The 19825-nt window shown below is 44.0% G+C and overlaps 1 protein-coding gene across 3 annotated transcripts in view; it reads left to right on the forward strand.

The window, feature by feature from the left end:
* The first annotated feature begins 3131 nt into the window (after positions 1 to 3131).
* The window catches only part of ZNF217 (zinc finger protein 217), a 28543-nt gene continuing 11849 nt past the window's right edge, over positions 3132 to 19825 (forward strand). The window contains exons 1-2 of one of the 3 annotated variants that reach the window (XM_036825827.1): positions 3132 to 3212; positions 17508 to 19275. In XM_036825827.1, the coding sequence (XP_036681722.1) occupies positions 17883 to 19275 (1393 nt within the window). In that variant the 5' untranslated portion in view covers positions 3132 to 3212; positions 17508 to 17882. Of the gene's footprint in view, positions 3213 to 6513; positions 6686 to 6898; positions 7024 to 17507; positions 19276 to 19825 lie in introns of those variants that run through there. The other 2 variants (XM_036825830.1, XM_036825828.1) reach the window with 2 other exon arrangements.

The following is a 19825-nucleotide window of genomic DNA, read 5'->3' on the forward strand; positions in this document are numbered from 1 at the left end:
TATCGAGGGCTGCAGATATGGCAAATAAAATGAGAGCAGAGACTTGACCATCTTTGATATCCTACTGCTACCAGAGTCAAAAACCAGTCCTTGGGACTTCCCTGGCGGTCCAGTGGTTAAGACTCTGCGCTTCCACTGCACGGGGCACGGATTCTATCCCTGGTCTGGGAACTGAGATACCACATGCCTTGTGATGCGGCCAAAAAAACAAACAAAAAAACCCAGTCCTTGCCTCTGTCTTTACAAGGTCCTGCCCTATTATTTCCTTGCTCCCCTGTCCTCACCCGCTGGGCCCCGATGCGCTGGCCTCCTTGCAGTGCTTTCCCCGGGTCAGCCTGTCTTCTGCCCTGTCTTCTGCCTTCTCACCTTGTGCTCCCTGCCTTAGTGTACTTTGCCACCCGACTTCCTGGAGGTCTCTGCTCCTCAGGGAGCCCCAGTCCAAAAAACAGCAGGCACCTTCCCCTCGCCACTGAGCCTGTGTGTTGTCTGCCTCCCTCTAGAAGGTAAGCTCCAAAAACGGAAAGAACTTCGTTTGCTTTGCTTACTGTAAGCTCTAGCTCCGGTGCCTAGAACAGTGCCAGGCCTGCAAAACTCTGGGCTTACAAGCTTTACACAGTGTGCCTCAATTTTCCCAAGAGTCTTACGAAAACAAATACTATTTATATAAATAATATAATTATATTATTATATAGTTCTTCCAGTTTTATTGAGATATGATTAACATACAGCATTGTATAAGTTTAAGGTATACAATGTAGTAATTTGGTATATGTATACATTTCGAAATGATGACCACAATACATTTAATTAACATGAATCATTTCACATAGTTACAAATATTTTTTTTCCTTGTGATGAGAACTTTTAAGATCTACTTTCTTCTACAAGAATATATTGCTATTATACAGCACAGGGAATATAGCCAACAATATAATACATTTTTTTTTAAATTTAAAAATTAAAAAATTTTTTTTTGGCCGCGCCACATGACATGGGATCTTAGTTCCCTGACCAGGGATGGAACCCGTGCCCACTGCATTGGAAACACAGAGTCTTAACCACTGGACCACCAGGGAAGTCCTTATAATAACCTTAGAGTATAATCTACAAAAATTTTGAATCACTATGTCATATACCTGAAACTAATATAATATTGTAATACTGTAAATCAACTATACTTTTTTTTGGGGGGCCACACCAAGAGGCTTGCAGAATCTTAGTGCCTTGACCAGGGGTTGAACCCACCTTAGTGAAAGTGCTGAGTCCTAACCACTGGACCGCCAGGGAAGTCCCTAAATCAACTATACTTCAATTAAAAAAAAAAAAAAAAAAATTTACCTCACCCTTCCCTGCCTCCTCCATCTTCTTCTTCATCACACCATTTTATGGATCAGGAATTGAAACCCATGGAGATTAAATAGTATTCTAGGATTAATGCAGCTGTCAAGAGGTTGGAGCAGGAATGTTTGAGCCCAAGATTGGATTATTGGAGAGAAGACCTTCCAACACCTTGTCAGAGGGCCTCCCCCCCAGAGAGCCCAGAGTTTAAACCTCTCAGGAGGAATAGAAGCTGATTTCCTGAAAGACTGGAGAGATAGAACTAGGCAAAGGGAAACACAGGGCTGGAGCCTCCGGGTCAGAGAGAAGGCCTTGTGGCTGGAGCTTAGAGCTCTACGCAGAGGGCTTGCCAAGACTTGAGGCTGGAGACTTAGGCAGGGGCCAGATCTACAGGGTTGGCAGGCAGGCTCTGGAGTTTGTTCTTTTTCCTGAGGCAATAGGAAGCCATTAAGCAGGGTGGTGACACGATCTGATTTACACTGTAAAAGATCTCTTGGGCTATGGGTGAAGAACATAACCAAGGCAAACCGAGAAAGGAAGAAGCTTGGAGACACCTTGGTCTATTTGGAGGAGTGAGAGATCGTGGTGCTGTGGAGTAGCCTTGTGTTAGAGATTTGAGATATATTACGATAGAAATTATAGGCCCTGCTGATGGATGAAAGGTGTGTGTGTTTGTGTTTGTGTGTGTGTGTGTTTGTGTGTGTGAGAGAGACGGGGGTGGGGCTGGAGATGAAATATCATAATTTGACTTCCAGGTTTTGGCTTACGTGGGTGGATGGAAGATGGTTCCATTTACGGAGATGATGATGAAAATTGCATTTCAATAGATGTTAGTTACTTTCCTCTTCCATCACCTCCCCCTCACCCCACAGCTCCCCATTTGGAATATTAGATGAGAACAAAAGCTTTAAAGAGGTGCTCCAAAAGTTACATCGTGACCCATGTAATTTATTTTTCTTCTAGTTTTATTGCGAAGTATTCAACATATGCCATTGCGTAAGGTTAGGGCGTACGGCATAATGATTGACTTTTCACAATCACAAAATGATGACCATAGTAAGTTTAGTGAGGATCCATCATCTCATATAGACACAAAATAAAAAACAAACAACTTTTTCTCCTTGTGATGAGTACTCAGGATTTACTCTCTTAACTTTCATATATAAAATACAGCTGTGTTAATTATACTAATCATGTTGCATATTGCATCCCTAGTACTTTATATATATATATTTTTAATTGAGGTATAGTTGATGTACAATGTTATATAAGTTTCAGGTGTACAACATAGTGATTCACAAATTTTAAAGGTCCATTTACAGTTACTATAAAATACTGGCTCTATTCCCTGTGTTTACAGTATACCCTTGTAGCTTATTTATTTTATACATAGTAGTTTGTATCTCTTAATCCCCTCCCCCTATCTTGCCCCTCCCCCTCTTCCCTTTGCCTACTGGTAACCACTAGTTTGTTCTCTATATCTGAGTGTTTCTTTTTTGTTATATTCTCTAGTTTGTTTTATTTGTGACCCGTGTAATTTTTAAAGAAAGTTTACAGTGACATTTTGAGTGGAGTCAGCCTTGGAAAACCATCCAGGATATTGGAGAAGATGCACAGAAGTTGTGCTTGTAAAGTGGGGCAGGGTACTCACCAAACTTGCCAATGGGGCATACACAGCCATGATTGGTTAGTCAAGCTGGGATTGCATCTAAACCTCTATTTATACTGAGCCTTATTCTTGGCCCCTCCCTTTTTTGGTTTGCTTATAAAAACCAGCAATCACATCTCTTCCAGTATTGTTCTGAGTCAGGTGGACCGGCCAACTCAGGGAGAGAAAGCCTCCTGGTTCCAGACCCTGCCTCCACTTCTGCAAGGTAATTTCTGCTATTTATTTTTATCATGTATTATTATGATGTTTTGTAGGGCGTTTAAAATTGTGAGATGACTTGAATGGGATGAAGAAACTTAATAGGAAAGAGAGAAGTTTGGTGTTCCCTGGAGTCGCTGGTGATCCCTCCTTCATTTAGTGCATTCTGTCCTGTTAAAAGAGCTGCCCTTCTTCATTTCCTTCTCAAATGTCCCTTGTAGTTTGCAGAGCTGGCAGGTTTGCCTAACTTTTTCATTTTCTTTTCCTGCTAACTCCTCACTGCAGTTTTTCAGGTTTTCCTGCTCTGAACACTGAATTCTTTTAAGTCTGTGTTGGCTCCGTTTCAGCTCCAGGGATTTACATACAGTTTCCAAATCGTTTCTCTATAATAGTTCCACAGTAAAATAAATACTTGCGAAAATAAGAAGATCATAACGGCACCCTCCTCTGCTAATGAAGGCTAATTCTCAAAAGATGATTCCAATGAATGTTAAATATAGCAAATTAGAAGGGTTTTTTGTTGTTAGATCTGAGAATGCGGTGGCAGGCAGGAGCTGGAGAGAAAATCAGAAGTTAACTAAAGCCAGAGGGCTCCTATCACTGGGATTAGATCAGAGATAATGGTGCGATTTTATAAGCATACACTGGGAAATAGATCTTAAGGAGGGCTGGTCTGTTTGGATAATTGTGAAAAATGAGGTGTAGGTGATGTGCGTCGCATTAAAAAGAGGTGAAGTGGGGTCTTTCGCTCTCTCCCCGAATAACGTGTGCCGAGCATCAGCTCACATTTGAAGGGACATTTCTGGTTCCATTGTTTGTGTCGCCTGCGTCTCTGCAGCACCTGACTCCTTTAGAGATAGTCTAGCTGGGGGGGGCGGGGGGGGGGGAAAACAGGATTATGCGTGGGCGGAGCTAAGTATTTGGAGACCAACGTTCGATTTTCGATTTTCATTTCATACGATAATAGTGAGTTCCTGGCTTTACTACAAAAGCGAATGTTCCTGGCGTCCTCCTGTTGCTTTTGGAGTTTTCATTCTTAATTGTTTTAACTATACACGCTTTCCAAGTAAATCTTAAGTGTGGGTCTCCACCTTCTAAGGGGCCGAATGTGTCCCACAGACGCCCTTACAGCGCATTCAGATCACTCTATGTCCATTTAAAAACACAGTATGTGTTTGCAACCCAGCACTCAGCCATTGGCAGAATTTTTCAACGACTTCCCAGTTTTGTTGGCACGTCTCCAGGAGTAAGGTTCTTTGTAATTCTTTGCTCAAACGTTAAGATCGCCTATAAAACGCTTAGCGGATAGATCAGTTAATAAAATTACTTTCAATTTGAAAATCTACAAGGTAATACGGTTTTTTTGTTGTTGTTCTATTTTTTATTTTTTGCCGGGCGGGGGGGGGGAGGAGAGAGAAACAGTAACTAACAAACCATATGATGCTATTATGCTCACAAAGTGGTAGTTTTGTGAGGGCATAGGGAAAAGTACCATTTTTTGCTCAGAAAATAATTCAGTAGCAACAAGGTCTGAGAGCCAGGAGCCTCATTGTTCTTAGTGAAACGATTATTTGTCAAAACATTTGATTGTTTCCCTATTCCGACTGAAAAGTTAGGACTTTTCTTTTTGCTCAATTTTGACACTAGGATTTTTAACTATCAGTGCTATTGTGTTTACAGCTTTCAAGGTTTCAGAGTTCAAAGGTTATCTATTAACATGTAGAGTGAGGCTACACTTATGTGAAGACTCAATTTGGTTTCACTTGTTCATAGTTTCTTTGTTTTGTAGCAGTGCCCGAAGTCATTTGTTTTGGTAAGTTAAATGAAGTTTCTTGTTTAGGAAGAGTGTGTCTATGGACTGTATTTTGGTATGTGACTATAAGACTTTAAAAAATATTTTAAAGAAAGATATTCATCTTCCCTGAGAAAAGGAACTCTAGTACTAGAAGTGATCAATATCAGTGTACTTGACTGAGGAAAAAAAAAAGTTCTGGCTTAAGAATCTACTTTTGGAACTGCTAATTAATTAAGTGTGAGTAAGTAATTGGTTCACTTCCTTTTTAAAAAAGACTAACCAGACCATATGTGGGGTTAGTAGTTATATATAAAATGACAGCAAAACATCACACTTGGCAAATTCTTCCCCTTTGCTGAGAAACTGTCTCTCAAGTTCCATTTCCTACTTATTAAGGATTGCACTGCTCACCAGCGGAGCATTTATGTAGGGCTTTTTTTGTCCTGATTTATTAAATATATACTTTAAGGGCCTTTCTTGATATGTTTTAAGTTTTTCCATTTTGGATACACCGAAGGCCAATAAAAAAAAAGAAACACAAGACAAACTTGGCTATTTTGTGGTGACTTAACGTAGCACCCTTTACTTTTGCATTCGTTTGCATCTTGGGGCAGAGAACTTGGTGGATGTGATTGTTGCTTCTTTGGTTCCTCCTTGGGGCTTACTTAAAATGGGGGAATATCACTGACCTTCGGAATCATAACCTTTTCTTTTTTAGTGAGCAAATAAAAAGAATAGTTGGGAAACGCTTTCAATTAAGGGGAGGGGGAAGGCTAGTCCCCCCCCCCCCCAGTTTTAAGCCTGGTTTCATCCACGTGGATTTCTATCAAAGCCAAGTGGATTCTTGGCATCTAGGCCAAGTTTAGAAACCTCAAGTTATAGCAGCGCAAGCTCAGCCCTTTCAGAAAAATAGTAACAAAAGTAGCTTTACGAAGATACTAATTTAAAAAATATTTTAATCATCTTATCTCATCGACCTTTCTCATGCTTGAAGAAAATCTGAAAAAATGTTGTTTGTGCACAGTTGCCTTCTAACCTACCCAAATGGGGGTAAAGGCTTTTCGTTTGTTGGTAATGCTGGATGACCCAGGAGTTCGGGCGACCAGCCCCTCCCCTAGCCTGGGCACACCTTGCATGGGAGGGGGAAGCGGCGAGGCAGAGGCCTGGAACTGCGCTTGCGCGCTGCCCTCGTGGCCCCCTCCCCGCGTACCTGTCACTGGAACCGCCGGGGCGCGCGCGGGCCACGTTAAGCCGGATGGCGGGAGGGGGGGGATGTGGGGGTGGTGAAAGGCGCGCGCGTGCGCGGGAGTGGCAGGGCGAGAACAGGGAGTGCGCGCGCTCGACCGTTCGCTCGCGTCCGGGAGGCGGGGGTCCGTGGCGGTGGGCGGGGCAGGGGCGCGCCTGCGCAGATCACGTGGATGCGGGGGCGTGGCCGAGGGCGTGGCCGGACGGCCGGTGAAGGCAGGAGGCGGGGCGTCTCCGAGCGGCCGGGCTGAGGGAGGGCGCAACAGCTGCTCCCTGAGCACTTTCTGACCCAACAGTCCCCCTGCGCCTGACGCGCCGCGCCCCGGCGGCTCTAGGGACCCCCCGCGCCTGCACTGTCCTCGCGCGGACGAGTAGGGGGCGCCCGCGCCTTTGACCCCCGTGAGCACCCCCGCCCCGCTCACCTTAGCCCCGCGCCCGAGGTGAGCCCGGCCCCCTAATCCTCCGGGTGGGGGTGGGGGACGCTCCTTTTGGGGGGGTCTTCAAGGCGCCAAGCCCCGAGGCGCCCTGGGGGATGGCCTCGCCTCTCGCGCAGTGGCCCCCAGTCTCTTTTGGGGGACCGGTGCGGGCGCGGAATCCGGGAGGTGTCCGCACAAAAGGCCGAGAGAAACTCCTCGTCGCCTCCCCTCCCTCTTGCCTTCCCCGCCCCCTCCCCTCCTCGCCTGCTCCCTCCTCATTCAAACCTCGGCTCGCTCGTGTGGTGTCAGTTCAGTCCCGGCCGCCGCCGAGCGAGGAAATGGCCGAGGAGCCGGAGCCGCAGGTAAAGGGGGCGCGCCCCCCGCCCGCGCGGGGCCCCAGGGGGCTCCTCGTCTCGCCCCTCTGGCGTCCCCCGAGCCCGCCCTCGAGTTTCCCGTGCTCGTTATCTCGCCCTCTCCCCGAACGGTTCCCCCGCCCCGCCGGCCTCCCCCCATTCCTACTCTCTATTCCGCTCCTCTAGGGCGCCCCCTCCCCTCCCGGCTTCTGAGCGATTCCAGTGGCGAGAAGGTGTCGGGCGAGCCCCCGGTATGCACAGACTGTGTTTGACCATCACACTCACTCTGGGAAACAGTCTAGATGGCTTGGGGGCGGAGGAGTGCCCTCTTCCCTGGGTCGGGAGCCAGGGGCCCGCCGGTGGGAGCTCGGGGGCTGCGTGGGGGGTTGCGTGGGGGGCTGTTCCTGAAAAGTTGGGTGGCTCCGTCGGGCAGGTCTCCCCGTTTGCCCACTCTGCCGTGGGGCGCGGGCGGAGGGGAGCGGGCCGGCGCGGGGTCCCCTGCTATGGCCCGAGAGGGGCCGGGGCAAGTTGGAAACAGCCAAAACAATGCGTCCTAACAGGCGTCCCCCGCAAACAATGGCCGGGACCGTCCGCACGGGCCGGGCGGAGGGCGCGTCTACAGGGGCCGAGGGAGGGGCTTGGCCTCGCCGCGGACCCGGCCACGCACCCCAGCCAGCCCCCCGGGCGCCCCCAAATCCGTCCCCGGGAGCCCCGGTCCTCTGCCCATCCCTGAGCAGGCGGTGCACCGGGCTGCGTTTCCTGGATGTGTGATAAGGTTTTTTTTTTTCTCCCCCCTTTAATTTTAAAATATTTTTTTTTAACTTTTTTTTTTTAATAACTCTTAAATGCTTTAAGAATATCTTTATCACTCAATTCTAGTGGGAGACGCAAAGCCAGCTGGAAGCAGAACTAGGAACTCTAAAGGGCAGGAGGGATTGAAATGTTAGCCTAAAAGTGTTTTTTTTTTTTAAAAGGGAAGTTTCTACCAGGAGGCGCTGAGTGGCGAGACCGCTCAGTTTCAGATGTAGAGCCCTCTTCACTCTTGATTTGGCCCCAAAATGCGAGCCGCACGGGATGGGGAGGGAGAGGGGGAGGAGGGCGCTGCTGGGGGCCCCGGGAGGCTGGATTTGGGATGGCCCGGGCGGTCTTGCTCCGAGGGGGCCAGAACTGGCCTGCGGGGTGCGCAGGCCGCGGTACCTGCGCCCCGGGGATCGGAACAGAAGTTCAAGTCCCGGGTTGGAACCCACATTTTAGGATTCAGGGTAGGGCCACCGAGAACGGGAAGCCACATTCTTGGGCGGGTGGGCGGGGGGGCAGTTTCCCCCCAGGGCTTAGTAAAGAGAGCAGGAGAGGGCCACCAGTGGCCACTTCTGGGACCCCAAGCAGCCTGTTAACACTTGGAGCAGTGTAAACTTTCTTTTCTCTCATTTTGTTGCTTTTTCCAAGAAAAGGATAGTCACTTCAGAGTTTGAGGCTTTGCTCTGTTGTTCCCCTTTGAAATTCCTTGAGCCTCAATTTATCTTTCTGAATCAGCCTATAGGGCTTGGAGCGTTAAAGCTTGAACATTCCTTAACGTGTATTAAAGACAAGGCGGGTACAGTGGTTCTTTGGCCGGTCTGGGGTCCTATGTTATTGACCGCCGTGCAAACTAGCAGGTTTCCTAGTTTTCTAGATCGTTTGGAATCATTAAGGTGTATGTTTTAAGAAGCCTAGGTCTGATTTAGTTCAGGTTGATTCAATTATGTCTTCATCGCTTTTGAGTTGGTTGAATGAGTTGACATGAGATTAAGCCCAACAAAAGAAAAGGCAGGGTAACAGCAGCTGCCAGCCAGGCCTGGCCACTAGGTAGGGGTCCTTAGGAGGCCTTTACCTTCTCTTTTGTATGTGTCAAGAAGTACATTTAAAATGTTTTCGACTGTACTTTTCCCCCCCCGGAATGGATGGACTGTCTTGATTGATACCAAATAAGACTTAAAATAGTGAATTTTGTAATACTTTGAGAATGAGTAATAGATCTAGATTTTCTAAAAAGCCTTCAGCGCAGTAATGACAAGTGTAGAGCAATAACCTAATTGCTTTTTGTCTGAAAAATATAACAGTCAAACCACTAGTTTGTGCTTGCTTAGTTAATGTGTGCTAAGAACTTTTAAGGTGTGTCCTTAATGGTAGATGACTTTTTCTGAGAAGTCCTGTTTATTTTAGATACTGTTTTGTTTAGTATTCTAAAGACTGTAGTAGTGTGTGTGCGTGCGTGTGAGTGCGTGCGTGCGTGTGCGTGTGTGTGTGTGTGTTTAATCCTGGTGTTCTAGTGGAAGTCGACCCCCACCCCACATTGCTGCCATTTTAAATCAGTTATATAAGTCCTGAATTCCAGAGGCAGGGACTTACTTAAAAATTCAGTTGTCAATAGCTACAGGCCAAATTTATCATTTATTTGGCTTGTTTGGTAGAATAGGGTTAATAATCCGATTGTTTGGAATTTTAATTATTTGGTGAGACGAGGAAGGCTGCTCCTGTAGAATTGCACATTGATTTGTGTGCTGGAGGAGGGAGTAGGGGAAGATTATGATTTTTCTAGGTAAAGGACACAGACTTTTTTCTTTCGTGTCCAACTTCTTTCAGTCCTTCTATCTTCACAACACCGTCTAACACTGCCGTTTGACCTTTGCTGTGTGTTTTTGTTTTTAATAACTTGTGAGATCGAAGTTTAGTAGTTGTCTTGGGTTCATATTATTCCCTTTCACTTCTTAATCAAAAAAAGGAACTAATACACCACTTAGATAAAACTTGTAGAAAATGTTTTGCTCCTTTGTCCTGAAGAATCGATTTAGATAACAGCTTGATTTTTTTTTTTTTTTTTTTCCCAAGTAGGGGAGGAAGAGGGAGGGGTGAAGGTTTTGACTTTCCCAGTAAAGGTTTAAGGTGGAGGTTGGTCTGCCTTCTCTTAATAATCCTCCATTTTTGGCAGTGGAACTTCAGGGAGGAATAGCAGCCCCTGTTTTAATAAAAACCCCTTCCAGTGATCCTTTTCAAGAGGAAATCTGGAAATAAGACCCAGTCATCAAGTCACTTACAAACTGATGAAATAATTAAGGAATATAATGGCCTGGCAAGGACAGAGTCCCTCTGTCTCCTCATTTCAGATAAATGCTAATCACTTCTCTCTCTTTTAACAACATTTATGATGAAATGGCCTGTTTTTGCCACAGCAGGGTTGCTTTGCCAACCCAGAGCACTCTTAATTCTGATACGCTTGATTAGAGCCTCAGGGGTCCCAAAAGATGTGCTGTTTTCCCACTTTGTAAAATTACATTCTTTTCTCACAGTTGTCGCGAACATGATATTGGTTGATAAGAACTTTTGAGTAGTTTTCATGAGTCTTTACTGCTTACAGTCTACTAGTTTAAAAAAAAGATAGACTTTTATCTCTCAAGACTATAAATGGATCTTTTTTATGTTTTACATGAAGCTTTGTTTCCATTTGCAAAAAAAAAAAAAAAAAAAAAAAAGTCAATTCAGATCATTCCAGCTCACAGATGCCACTATGGCCTGTAAGGGTTTTCTAGGTTGCTGGGTATGACTTGTTTTAAATGGTTCATTTCTAATTTCAGTTTAATTGTGTAATAGTGTGTTTAATAGATGAATTGGAAAGGTGAGGTCAAAGAACTGAACAATGGCTATGTATTTTCAAGCTTCAGAATTACACAGTAAGAATGAAACACATGAGACAGTTGGATAAACTGATGAGTATTCATTCCCGTAGAATAAAATAAATGTAAGGAGATTTTAAGTTAAATGACTTTATTTGGAATATACTGAGTAGTTTTCAAATTGTTGAGGTGTGCTGCAAAAAAAAAAAAAACCTGGAAGGTATTTACAGAACAGCCACTGAAGTGGAATTAGAGGAATCCAATCATATTAAATATTCTAAATAGTGAAGAGTTTAGTTACAGCATGTAAATGAAAGTCGTGACAGTGGAAGAGTCTTGATTTGTATGCCTCATCTTCAGATCTTTGGGGGAGGGGTGCTGCCTAGTTTAAATGCACATGGAAGAAAGAATGAGTTACACAAAGACAGCAGGAAATTTCTTAAATCTGGGGGAGGGAAGCTTGATCATCATAGCTGAATGGCCTCATTTGGGGGCAGTATAAAACCTTCTGAAATGCTGGTGAAATGTTGACTTTCGGCAGTAAGGTGATCTGGATGATTTTTCTCCAACTGATACTATGGTTAGGCAAATTTGCAGTGGTATGTAGGGCAAAGGGTTGGGAATTGAGACCATGAGGGCAGATAGAAATCTGACTTTGAGGAAGTCGGAGGACAGGGACCATCCTTTCCTAAAATCGGCAGCTATTGATAAGTAAGCTCAATTCTTGTATAAATCTATCTTCCCAGTAAATAGAGGGGCAGCCCCTGTCAGCCAGGTGCCACCACACGTTGCTCATTTACGCTTTGGGTTGGAATGCTCATTAGAACACTTTATATTTGAACATTTGTGGACGGACTCTTCTGAACATCCTCATAACTTCCTGCCCAGGGTAACAACATAACTGAGTTACTGGAAATTTGGGGCCAGTTTGGTAATTTTGTGATAAAGTTGAGAAATAAAATTACTAAACCCGAAAAGACAGCTGAATAAGTTGTATGAGAGAATTGGTTTAATTCTTTAGCCTTTGTCCTCGAGCTTTACCAGAGTTGCTCTTGGCCTGCAGGTCCTCCGCTTGCTATGGGAGAGCAACCCTGGAGTGAGCTGCTAGTTTTTTAATGGGTTTGTGTAATGTTTTGTGTGTTGGTGTTCATTAGTTTCTAGTGTGTCGGGGAACCTTCTGAATTTAAAATACAGTTCCTATGGACTGGAAATGGAGAGTCCACATATGTTTTGTTCCTGAGTCAGTATTAGGAAGAACACTTTTTATATTTTCTACCTGTAACAAATCAGGATAACCTCAGAACAGTTCAGTTATACCAGAAGAAGTGTTTTTGTGTTTTTTAAATTAGTGGATAAGTTCTTTTCAGTTCAGTATATAAGTCTGCTGAGTAGTGATTGTATTAATTGAAGGGAGACTTTTTTTTTTTTATTTTTGAAAGCAAATAGGTGATTTGAAAGAGCCAGACATACAGCTTTAGTATTTACTCAACAGAGATGGGGAGGGGAATATTTAAATGTGGCTAAAGAAAGATCTCATGCCTTAAAAGGCATTGCCCTTGTTTATATATAATCTGAAGTTGGTTAAATTGGCTATAATTAAGAACACTCACCATTAGGCACTGTGGAAAAAGAGGTGTAGTTGTGTAGGGTAATGGGTAATATAATGGTTATAGTGATTTGTATATCTGTGTGTGTGTGTGTGTGTGTTATATACACACAGATATACAAATATATATACACACACGTGTGTGTGTGTGTGTGTGTGTGTGCAGTGTTTTCTTTGTAGATAGTTAAAGAATACAGGTAGTTTTTTTTTTAGTTCGTTGAAATCTCTCTGAAGTTAGTCCTGTCCAGAATCTTTGCAAAATACTTAAGGTAGTACTGGTTAAGTGGTAATAATAGAAACTCACTGATAGCAGTGCTTAATCTTGCTTAAGTAAAATTTAAAAAATTTCCCTTATAATTCTTTTTTTCACGTCAAGATGGAATTTTTAAAAGCCAGTTTACAGGCCACAGTATCTTAATATTGATAATACTGAAACTAAAACTTAATATGTGGTGCTTTAAGTTCATATTAAGATCGTTTATCAAGCTTAATTAATTTAGGAGGAATCAGGCAGAGTTCTTAATCATGACACTGAAATATGCTAGTAGGAATATATTTTTATCCTACTTTGGTCTCTAATCCCATGTAGCACCAAGCACCTACACAGAATTTCAAGAAAATGAGCCTTTATCCCATCGGATCTTCCCAAGCTTTGCCTTTGAACAATCATTTGCTTTCAAATAGATTGTAATGTTGAATGTAAACTTTGAATATTTTAGTCTTTCTCTCTCGCTGAACTTTTAAACATCTTTCCGCAGCGATGTTAGGAAAGTTGGGCTGGCCGTCTGCTCAGTGGGTGTGACCTTGGTGATTTCCTTGCAATAGTGTTGAAGGATTTAAAGTTGTAGGTTTTGATTGCCACTGTAGATTACTGTGTAGAGCTCTCTTCACTTGTCAGATTAAGGAAAAAACAGTATGTGCAAAATAGAGAAGGAAAACCTATAGAAAAACCGGCAGTTTCCTAACCACATCTTGGAGATAATTTTGAAGTTTAAAGGATACAAATGAATTGGCCGGAGACCAGTAGTTTGTTTAGACTGAATGTTTTAGTGATCGTTTATTTGGATGCTTAGGTAACTTGGGTGGTGGTAGGGGGAGTAGATTTGTAGGAATACTGCAAATTACTTGACTATAAATAGAATTTTTAAGTGTTTTTGACAGGTTTTGAGGACCTTGAATACCTTATTGCTCCATACTATGGTAATAAATATTCCATGCCAAGACATGTCAGATAACCTGTTCAACCGAAGTAGGGATGTGGGGTCTCTAAAGGCGACAGTTTGAGTACAGCTGTATATTAAGAACAGTATTTCCAAGTTACATTGTCAGCAAGGTGGCATTCACCTCTAATTTACTGTGCTTAAGCACAAATTATGGTGCTTTTCATTAAGCGTTGTATACTGGGTAGTATCAATATTTGCTAATTTCAAGGTCGATAGGTATTGGCAGAATTCATAGGAAATTTACTCACAGATGAATATCTGCTTTAAAAAGAGATAAATGACCTAAAGAACACCAGACTTTTATTCCAGGTGGTTGTAGCAGTATGGTTTCCATTCTTGTCAAAGCTTATGTTGTGGTGAATTAAAAAAAAGTATCTACTTAAGTGATCACAATATAAATTAAACCCTAGTATTCGCTCAAAATATTAGGTTATACTGAATAACCTCTTACCTTAGGTGCCTTAGGTGTGTCTGGCTGATGGTCAAGTGCTGTCATTAACCTGAGTAAAGGTTAAGAAAACTTGTTTTAGACGTTGAAAAACATTTTTGCTGAGTGCCTTTCAATAAGCTTCGCCTGTTCAGAATGCTCACTTTTCTGCAAACTAAAAGCAGTTGGACTGTAGGTGTTGGTTTATAACATCTTCCCTACCCCCTCCATCTCCAGTTCCTTGTCGAGACAAGACAATTCACTTTATCAGTAGTGCCACTGGCGTACTTTTGGCGTCCGTGTGCTCCATACGTGAAACGCTGAAAGTGCTGGGGAGCCTGTGTGTGCACACTTCCCTCAGTTGGGATGGTGACCTGTTGCTGTGTTACCAGTAATTAGGTTACGATGTCTGGTTTCCTTAAGTTCTGTTATTATTAAAGTCTTTATTATTGCAGGCACTCTATAAAGATTTTTGATTTTTGTTGAGCAGACTGATTTTGCGTGTAGTTATTGATTTATAGTTTAAGGAAGTGTTTTGTCTGCATTTAGTTTTCTAAGTCGAGTTGAGGGTATTTGCTCAGAGAGATGTCCCTAGCAGGCCCTGCATTTTGGGTTTGGTAGGTCAATAAGGAGAGTGGTTATAAAGCCAAGTGATACAGTTTTGCTTCTACTAGTTAACTTTATGGTATGATTATATATGATTCATTTTTTATTATACTCTTAACATTGCAGAAAATGGCAATTAGATGGCAGCCACAGATAGCCGTGTAGAAGTCTTGATGAACATTCAAGTTAATTTTAATATGAAGTCAGTTACGGTTGGTGACTGTGGCCAAAAATACACGTACTCATTCTCTACCTGTACTGATTTATGTGGTGTTTCTTGAGAGCCTCACCCTGTGCCAGGGACTCTTTCTAGGCACTGGGGGGCAGCAGTGAGCCGGGCCAACAGGGTCTCTGCCCCTGGGATCTTACTTTAAAGGAATGGCCCATAGTTTTCGTATCTTTTGGGAGAATAGTAAGGATTGCTTGTGACCCTAGTGCTGGGGACAGCTGGGCACAGTTAATGACCATCAGAATCTGTCCCAGAAGCTTCCCTGGAGGAAGAAGTCCTTGGGTTTTGCCTGGGAGGGTCTTCTTCCCCATCTGACTGCACCCGAAGATTCCCTGGCCTGGGACATCCTTCCCTCCCTCCTATTCACCCTCTTGGGCAAAACTGAAGCTCTTCTTTCTCCTAAGGTTTTTCCCACTACCCTCCTTTACCAATCCTTTAGGTCTTGTGTTGGAAGCTGATGATGACTTACTTAACCCAGATATTTAACATTTCAGAGATAGAGTTGAAACTGAACTGTCTTTCTAAGACAGGAATTTCCAGTATATGCTGTTACCGCACGTGGGAAATAATAGGGATGTACACACATCATGTTTAATCCAGATACTGAGTTTAGGATTGGTGTCTTTTGGGGAAAGATTATTTATAGAAAAGTGGAGTTCCCCCAAACTTAAAAATGTCACAGACTAGTCAAATTTCTTAAAAAAAAAAAAATAATAATGTTGAGGTCTGACCTGGGGGACTTTGATTTTGCCAAATTAGGACATTAAAAAAAAAAAAAAAAAAGCCTGCTATTGCCACTCTTTCGTTTTATGAAAAGGGTATTTTGGCACCAAAAAGTAGAAAGGACCTCAAATAAAGGGCAATCTTTATTCAAATTGGAATTAATTCACATAGCTTTGTGTAGAGCTCATTGAGCAGTTTTTCTATTTCTCATTCAGCTGTTGGCCAGTGAAAACAGTGTTGTCGGGTTTGAGAACTGCTTTTCTAGAGTGTGTGCTGTTACTTTCTTCAGTTAAAATATTACCTGGGACACTAGCACTCAGTAAATATTTGTTGAATGAGTAAATGACTACACAGAAACCTGAATTATCAATCACAGATCCAAATATCATTTAACATCTTGATTAGCATAATCATTAAATATTCTTTTGAGTATGTCTATCCATAAATGTAGATCTAACCCCAGGACCACAGAGTTTTGGAACCCGGCAAGTGGTCCTGTAATTTAACCACCCTCATTAAGTAGACAGAGAAAGGTGAGGTACGTGGTGGTGCCAGCTTCAAGGTTGTGACTTGGCCGGGACTGGAACTCGGGTCTCTGGAGAGTTCTGTTCTGTCCTGCCCAGCAGCCGGTAGGCAGCCCGTGTGTTCATCCTCCCCTGTGATTGCAGTAAAAGACTAAGAAATGAAGAGAAAACACTTGAGTCCATTCTTTCTGTACCCTAAACTTTGATCTGCAGTCTTATTTAGAAAAGCTTCATGTTAAAGATGTAGTTTACTCAAAACTAAAGATAACAGGGAGTATGAGAATTTTCTTTCTCTGAGCGTAAAGAAGTGGAAGAAATGTTTCCTCCTCTTCTGAGCCTACAGGCCCTTGCTCTTTGAGGAAGTGGAGAGAAGGAAAGTTGTGTGCTTTTTTTAATATAACGTTGACTGTGGTGGGAATAGTTTGCATGTCTTTTTGTTTTCTTGGGTAGAATTAACTGACTTCAGTTAAGGGGGGTTGGGACTATTTAAAAACAATTCCTGTGCTTGCCTTAAAGGTGGAGGGCGTTGGCTTTAGAGGTTAATTCTTCTCCAAGAGTGAAAATTAGCTTCTAAATCGGACCCTGTAGAGTTAAATCAACTCATGCATTTTTTACCTGGCCAGTGCATATGTGAAAGGTGGATTAGAAATGAGAGGATCTATTTTCTGTTGAAACACTAAGCCATGTTGAACCAGCTATGTTGAGGATTTTATTTTAAATGTGTACATTCACAGAGTAGCTTAGTGTATGTATTTCCTTATTTGTTGTTTGGACAAGGAAGCCCTACCCTGCCTGACGCTGTTAAAAGCAAACTGGGATTTGGGCAGTGGAATGAGGGCCAGAATATCCAGTGAACCAAAATACATCAATATCAAGGTTCTGCTTGGCCAGGAGGAGCAACGGTTCTGAAGTGTGTTTCTTGAATGGGGATTTTAGGAAAGGTTCCCATTGTCTTGTGCTTATGTTGTTGACTTAGGTATGGCTGATCTTTGAGTGTGCTTTTAGGCGTTTGTGTTTCTTGTATGTTTTGTCTGTAAGACAGTTTGAAGCTCTGGCTTTTGAAATTTTACCTAAAGTGCTTTTATTGTTATTTTTTATTGTTTTAGTGTTTTAGTGTTTATTGTTATTTTTTACAGTTCTTATAGTCTCTATACTTATACAGGTTGTTTGTAAGGATACATTTTAGTGGCAGTTAAAACATAGTCAGCTGAAATGGACAATTTCTGTCCTGAAACTTTACATTTTAGATTTAAATCATTAAAGTACCAGGTTTTGAGTTTAACTGCATGAATTTCTGGCAGTTTGATAAGGGTACTGATTGGATAAAATGCTAATGATTTAATTAACGAGCGCGTTTGTTTAACAGGATGCGCTGTATTAGTTAAAAGCGAAGCAGCTGAATTAGGTACATTCTGTGCTTCGTGGGAAGGACCACTGTGAGTCATCGGCCAGCCTTCTCTTTTCTCTGACTGGAGCTAGCCGTTTCTATTTTTTTTTTCCTCTAGGTTTTGGAAATCCCTTGTCTCCAGGTTGCTGGAATTGACTTCTTGCTCAACTGAATCACTCACTTGATGAAGACAAAGAGAACTCATGCCTTGTGCTGACTCGTCTCTGAATCCGAGCACTGGGGAGTCTGTCTGCCTGGTTTGTGGAAAGATCCAGTGATTGTTTTTATCACTGAGCTTCCTGAGACTTCTGAAGATAAGAAGTCAGAGGAATATACACTTTCTTTTGAATTTTTATAACATACTTGCTTTAGTTTTGAAGCCTCGGGCTGCTGGGCGTGTGAGTGACAAGTCTTTACAAGTGGCCTTATTCCAACTCCAGAGATTCCTCACCCAGATTCTAATTTTATATACAATCCTCAAGAGACAGGAAACATGCCAACTCAATCCCTCTTGATGTATATGGATGGACCAGAAGTTATTGGCAATTCTCTTGGCACCCAAATGGAGATTGATGATGCCATGACAATAAAAGGGACCGCCGCTGTTCCGTTCAGAGCCACGCAGGAGAAAAACATAATCCAGATAGAAGGGTATATGCCCTTGGACTGCATGTTTTGCAGTCAGACCTTCACACGTTCGGAAGACCTCAATAAACACGTCTTAATGCAACATCGGCCTATCCTCTGTGAGCCCGCCGTTCTGCGTGTTGAAGCAGAGTATCTGAGTCCCCTTGATAAAGTTCAGGTGAGAACAGAACCTCCAAAGGATAAGAATTGCAAGGAAAACGAAGAACTTAGCTGTGAGGTGTGTGGGCAGACGTTTCGAGTCGCCTTCGACGTTGAGATCCACATGAAGAAACACAAGGACTCTTTCACTTACGGGTGTAACGTGTGTGGCAGAAGATTCAAGGAGCCCTGGTTTCTGAAGAATCACATGCGAACGCACACTGGCAAGTCGGGGGCCAAGAGCAGACCGCAGCCAGGCCTGGAGAGCCCGGCGACCATCAACGAGGTGGTGCAGGAGCACGCGGCCGAGAGCGTCTCATCTCCTTACAAGATCTGCATGGTTTGTGGCTTTCTGTTTCCAAATAAAGAAAGTCTCATTGATCACAGGAAGATGCACACCAAAGACACTGCTTCCGGTACCCGCAGCTCACAGACAGACACGCAGCAGGAGGGAATGCCATCTCCGGGGGAAGAGTTGCTGCAGTTCTTAAACCTAAGACCCAGATCTCACCCTGAGATCGCGAAGAAGCCGGCCAAATGGATACCTCAGCTGGACCCGTTCACCACCTACCAAGCCTGGCAGCTGGCCACCAAAGGGAAGGTCGCCGTGTGCCGAGAGGTGAAGGAGCAGCCGGGCCAGGAGGGGAGCACTGACAACGACGAGTCCTGTTCAGACAAAGAAGAGCTGGGGGAAATTTGGAACACGAATAAAAGCCATCCCGAAGGTTCTGGGAAGTCCAAGACAAGTAAAAGCGGCTGTCCAGGTCTCTCACAAGATAAGGAGAAGCCCAGACACCCCACCGGTGAAGTGCCTTCCGTGGACGCGGACCCCAAGTTAGCCAGTAACAAAGAGAAGCCGACGCATTGCTCTGAGTGTGGCAAAGCCTTCAGAACCTACCACCAGCTGGTCCTGCACTCCCGGGTGCACAAGAAGGACCGCAGGGCCGATGCCGAGTCGCCGCCCATGTCAGTGGACGGCAGGCAGCCGAGGACCTGTTCTCCGGACCTGCCCCCCACCCTGGAGGAGAACGGAGCCATCGATCGAGAAGGTGGCTCTGAAGACGGGTCCGAGGATGGGCTTCCAGAAGGGCTCCACCTGGGTAAGCTGCTGGGTGGTGCACTGTTCCTCCTCTGCTCGGTGCCAGAGGACACTGGCCGGTTATCGGGGTGGGGAGGTGGGTTTGAGTCCTGGCTGTGTCTGGTGTCATCCCCCTGTTGTAAGTCCCTTAGCCTCTCGGGGCCTTCACTTTCTCATTTCTGTAACGATAGGGTGGAGTTAAAAGGCTCATCGAGGTTTCTTCCTGTTCTAAAAGTGATGTGATTTCATACTTTGCTAACAAGAGACACACATTATTTTATTTTATTTTTTTAAACCAATCTTTACTTTTTAATTAATTAATTAATTTTTGGCTGCGTTGGGTCTTCGTTGCTGCGCACGGGCTTTCTCTAGTTGCGGCGAGCGGGGGCTACTCTTGGTTGCAGTGCGTGGGCTTCTCATCGTGGTGGCTTCTCTTGTTGCCGAGCACGGGCTCTAGGCGCGCGGGCTTCAGTAGTTGTGGCTCGCGGGCTCTAGAGCGCAGGCTCAGTAGTTGTGGTGCACGGGGCTTAGCTGCTCCGCGGCATGTGGGATCTTCCCGGACCAGGGCTCGA

This window comes from Balaenoptera musculus, chromosome 15, assembly GCF_009873245.2.
Source record: "Balaenoptera musculus isolate JJ_BM4_2016_0621 chromosome 15, mBalMus1.pri.v3, whole genome shotgun sequence".
Taxonomy (NCBI): domain Eukaryota; kingdom Metazoa; phylum Chordata; class Mammalia; order Artiodactyla; family Balaenopteridae; genus Balaenoptera; species Balaenoptera musculus.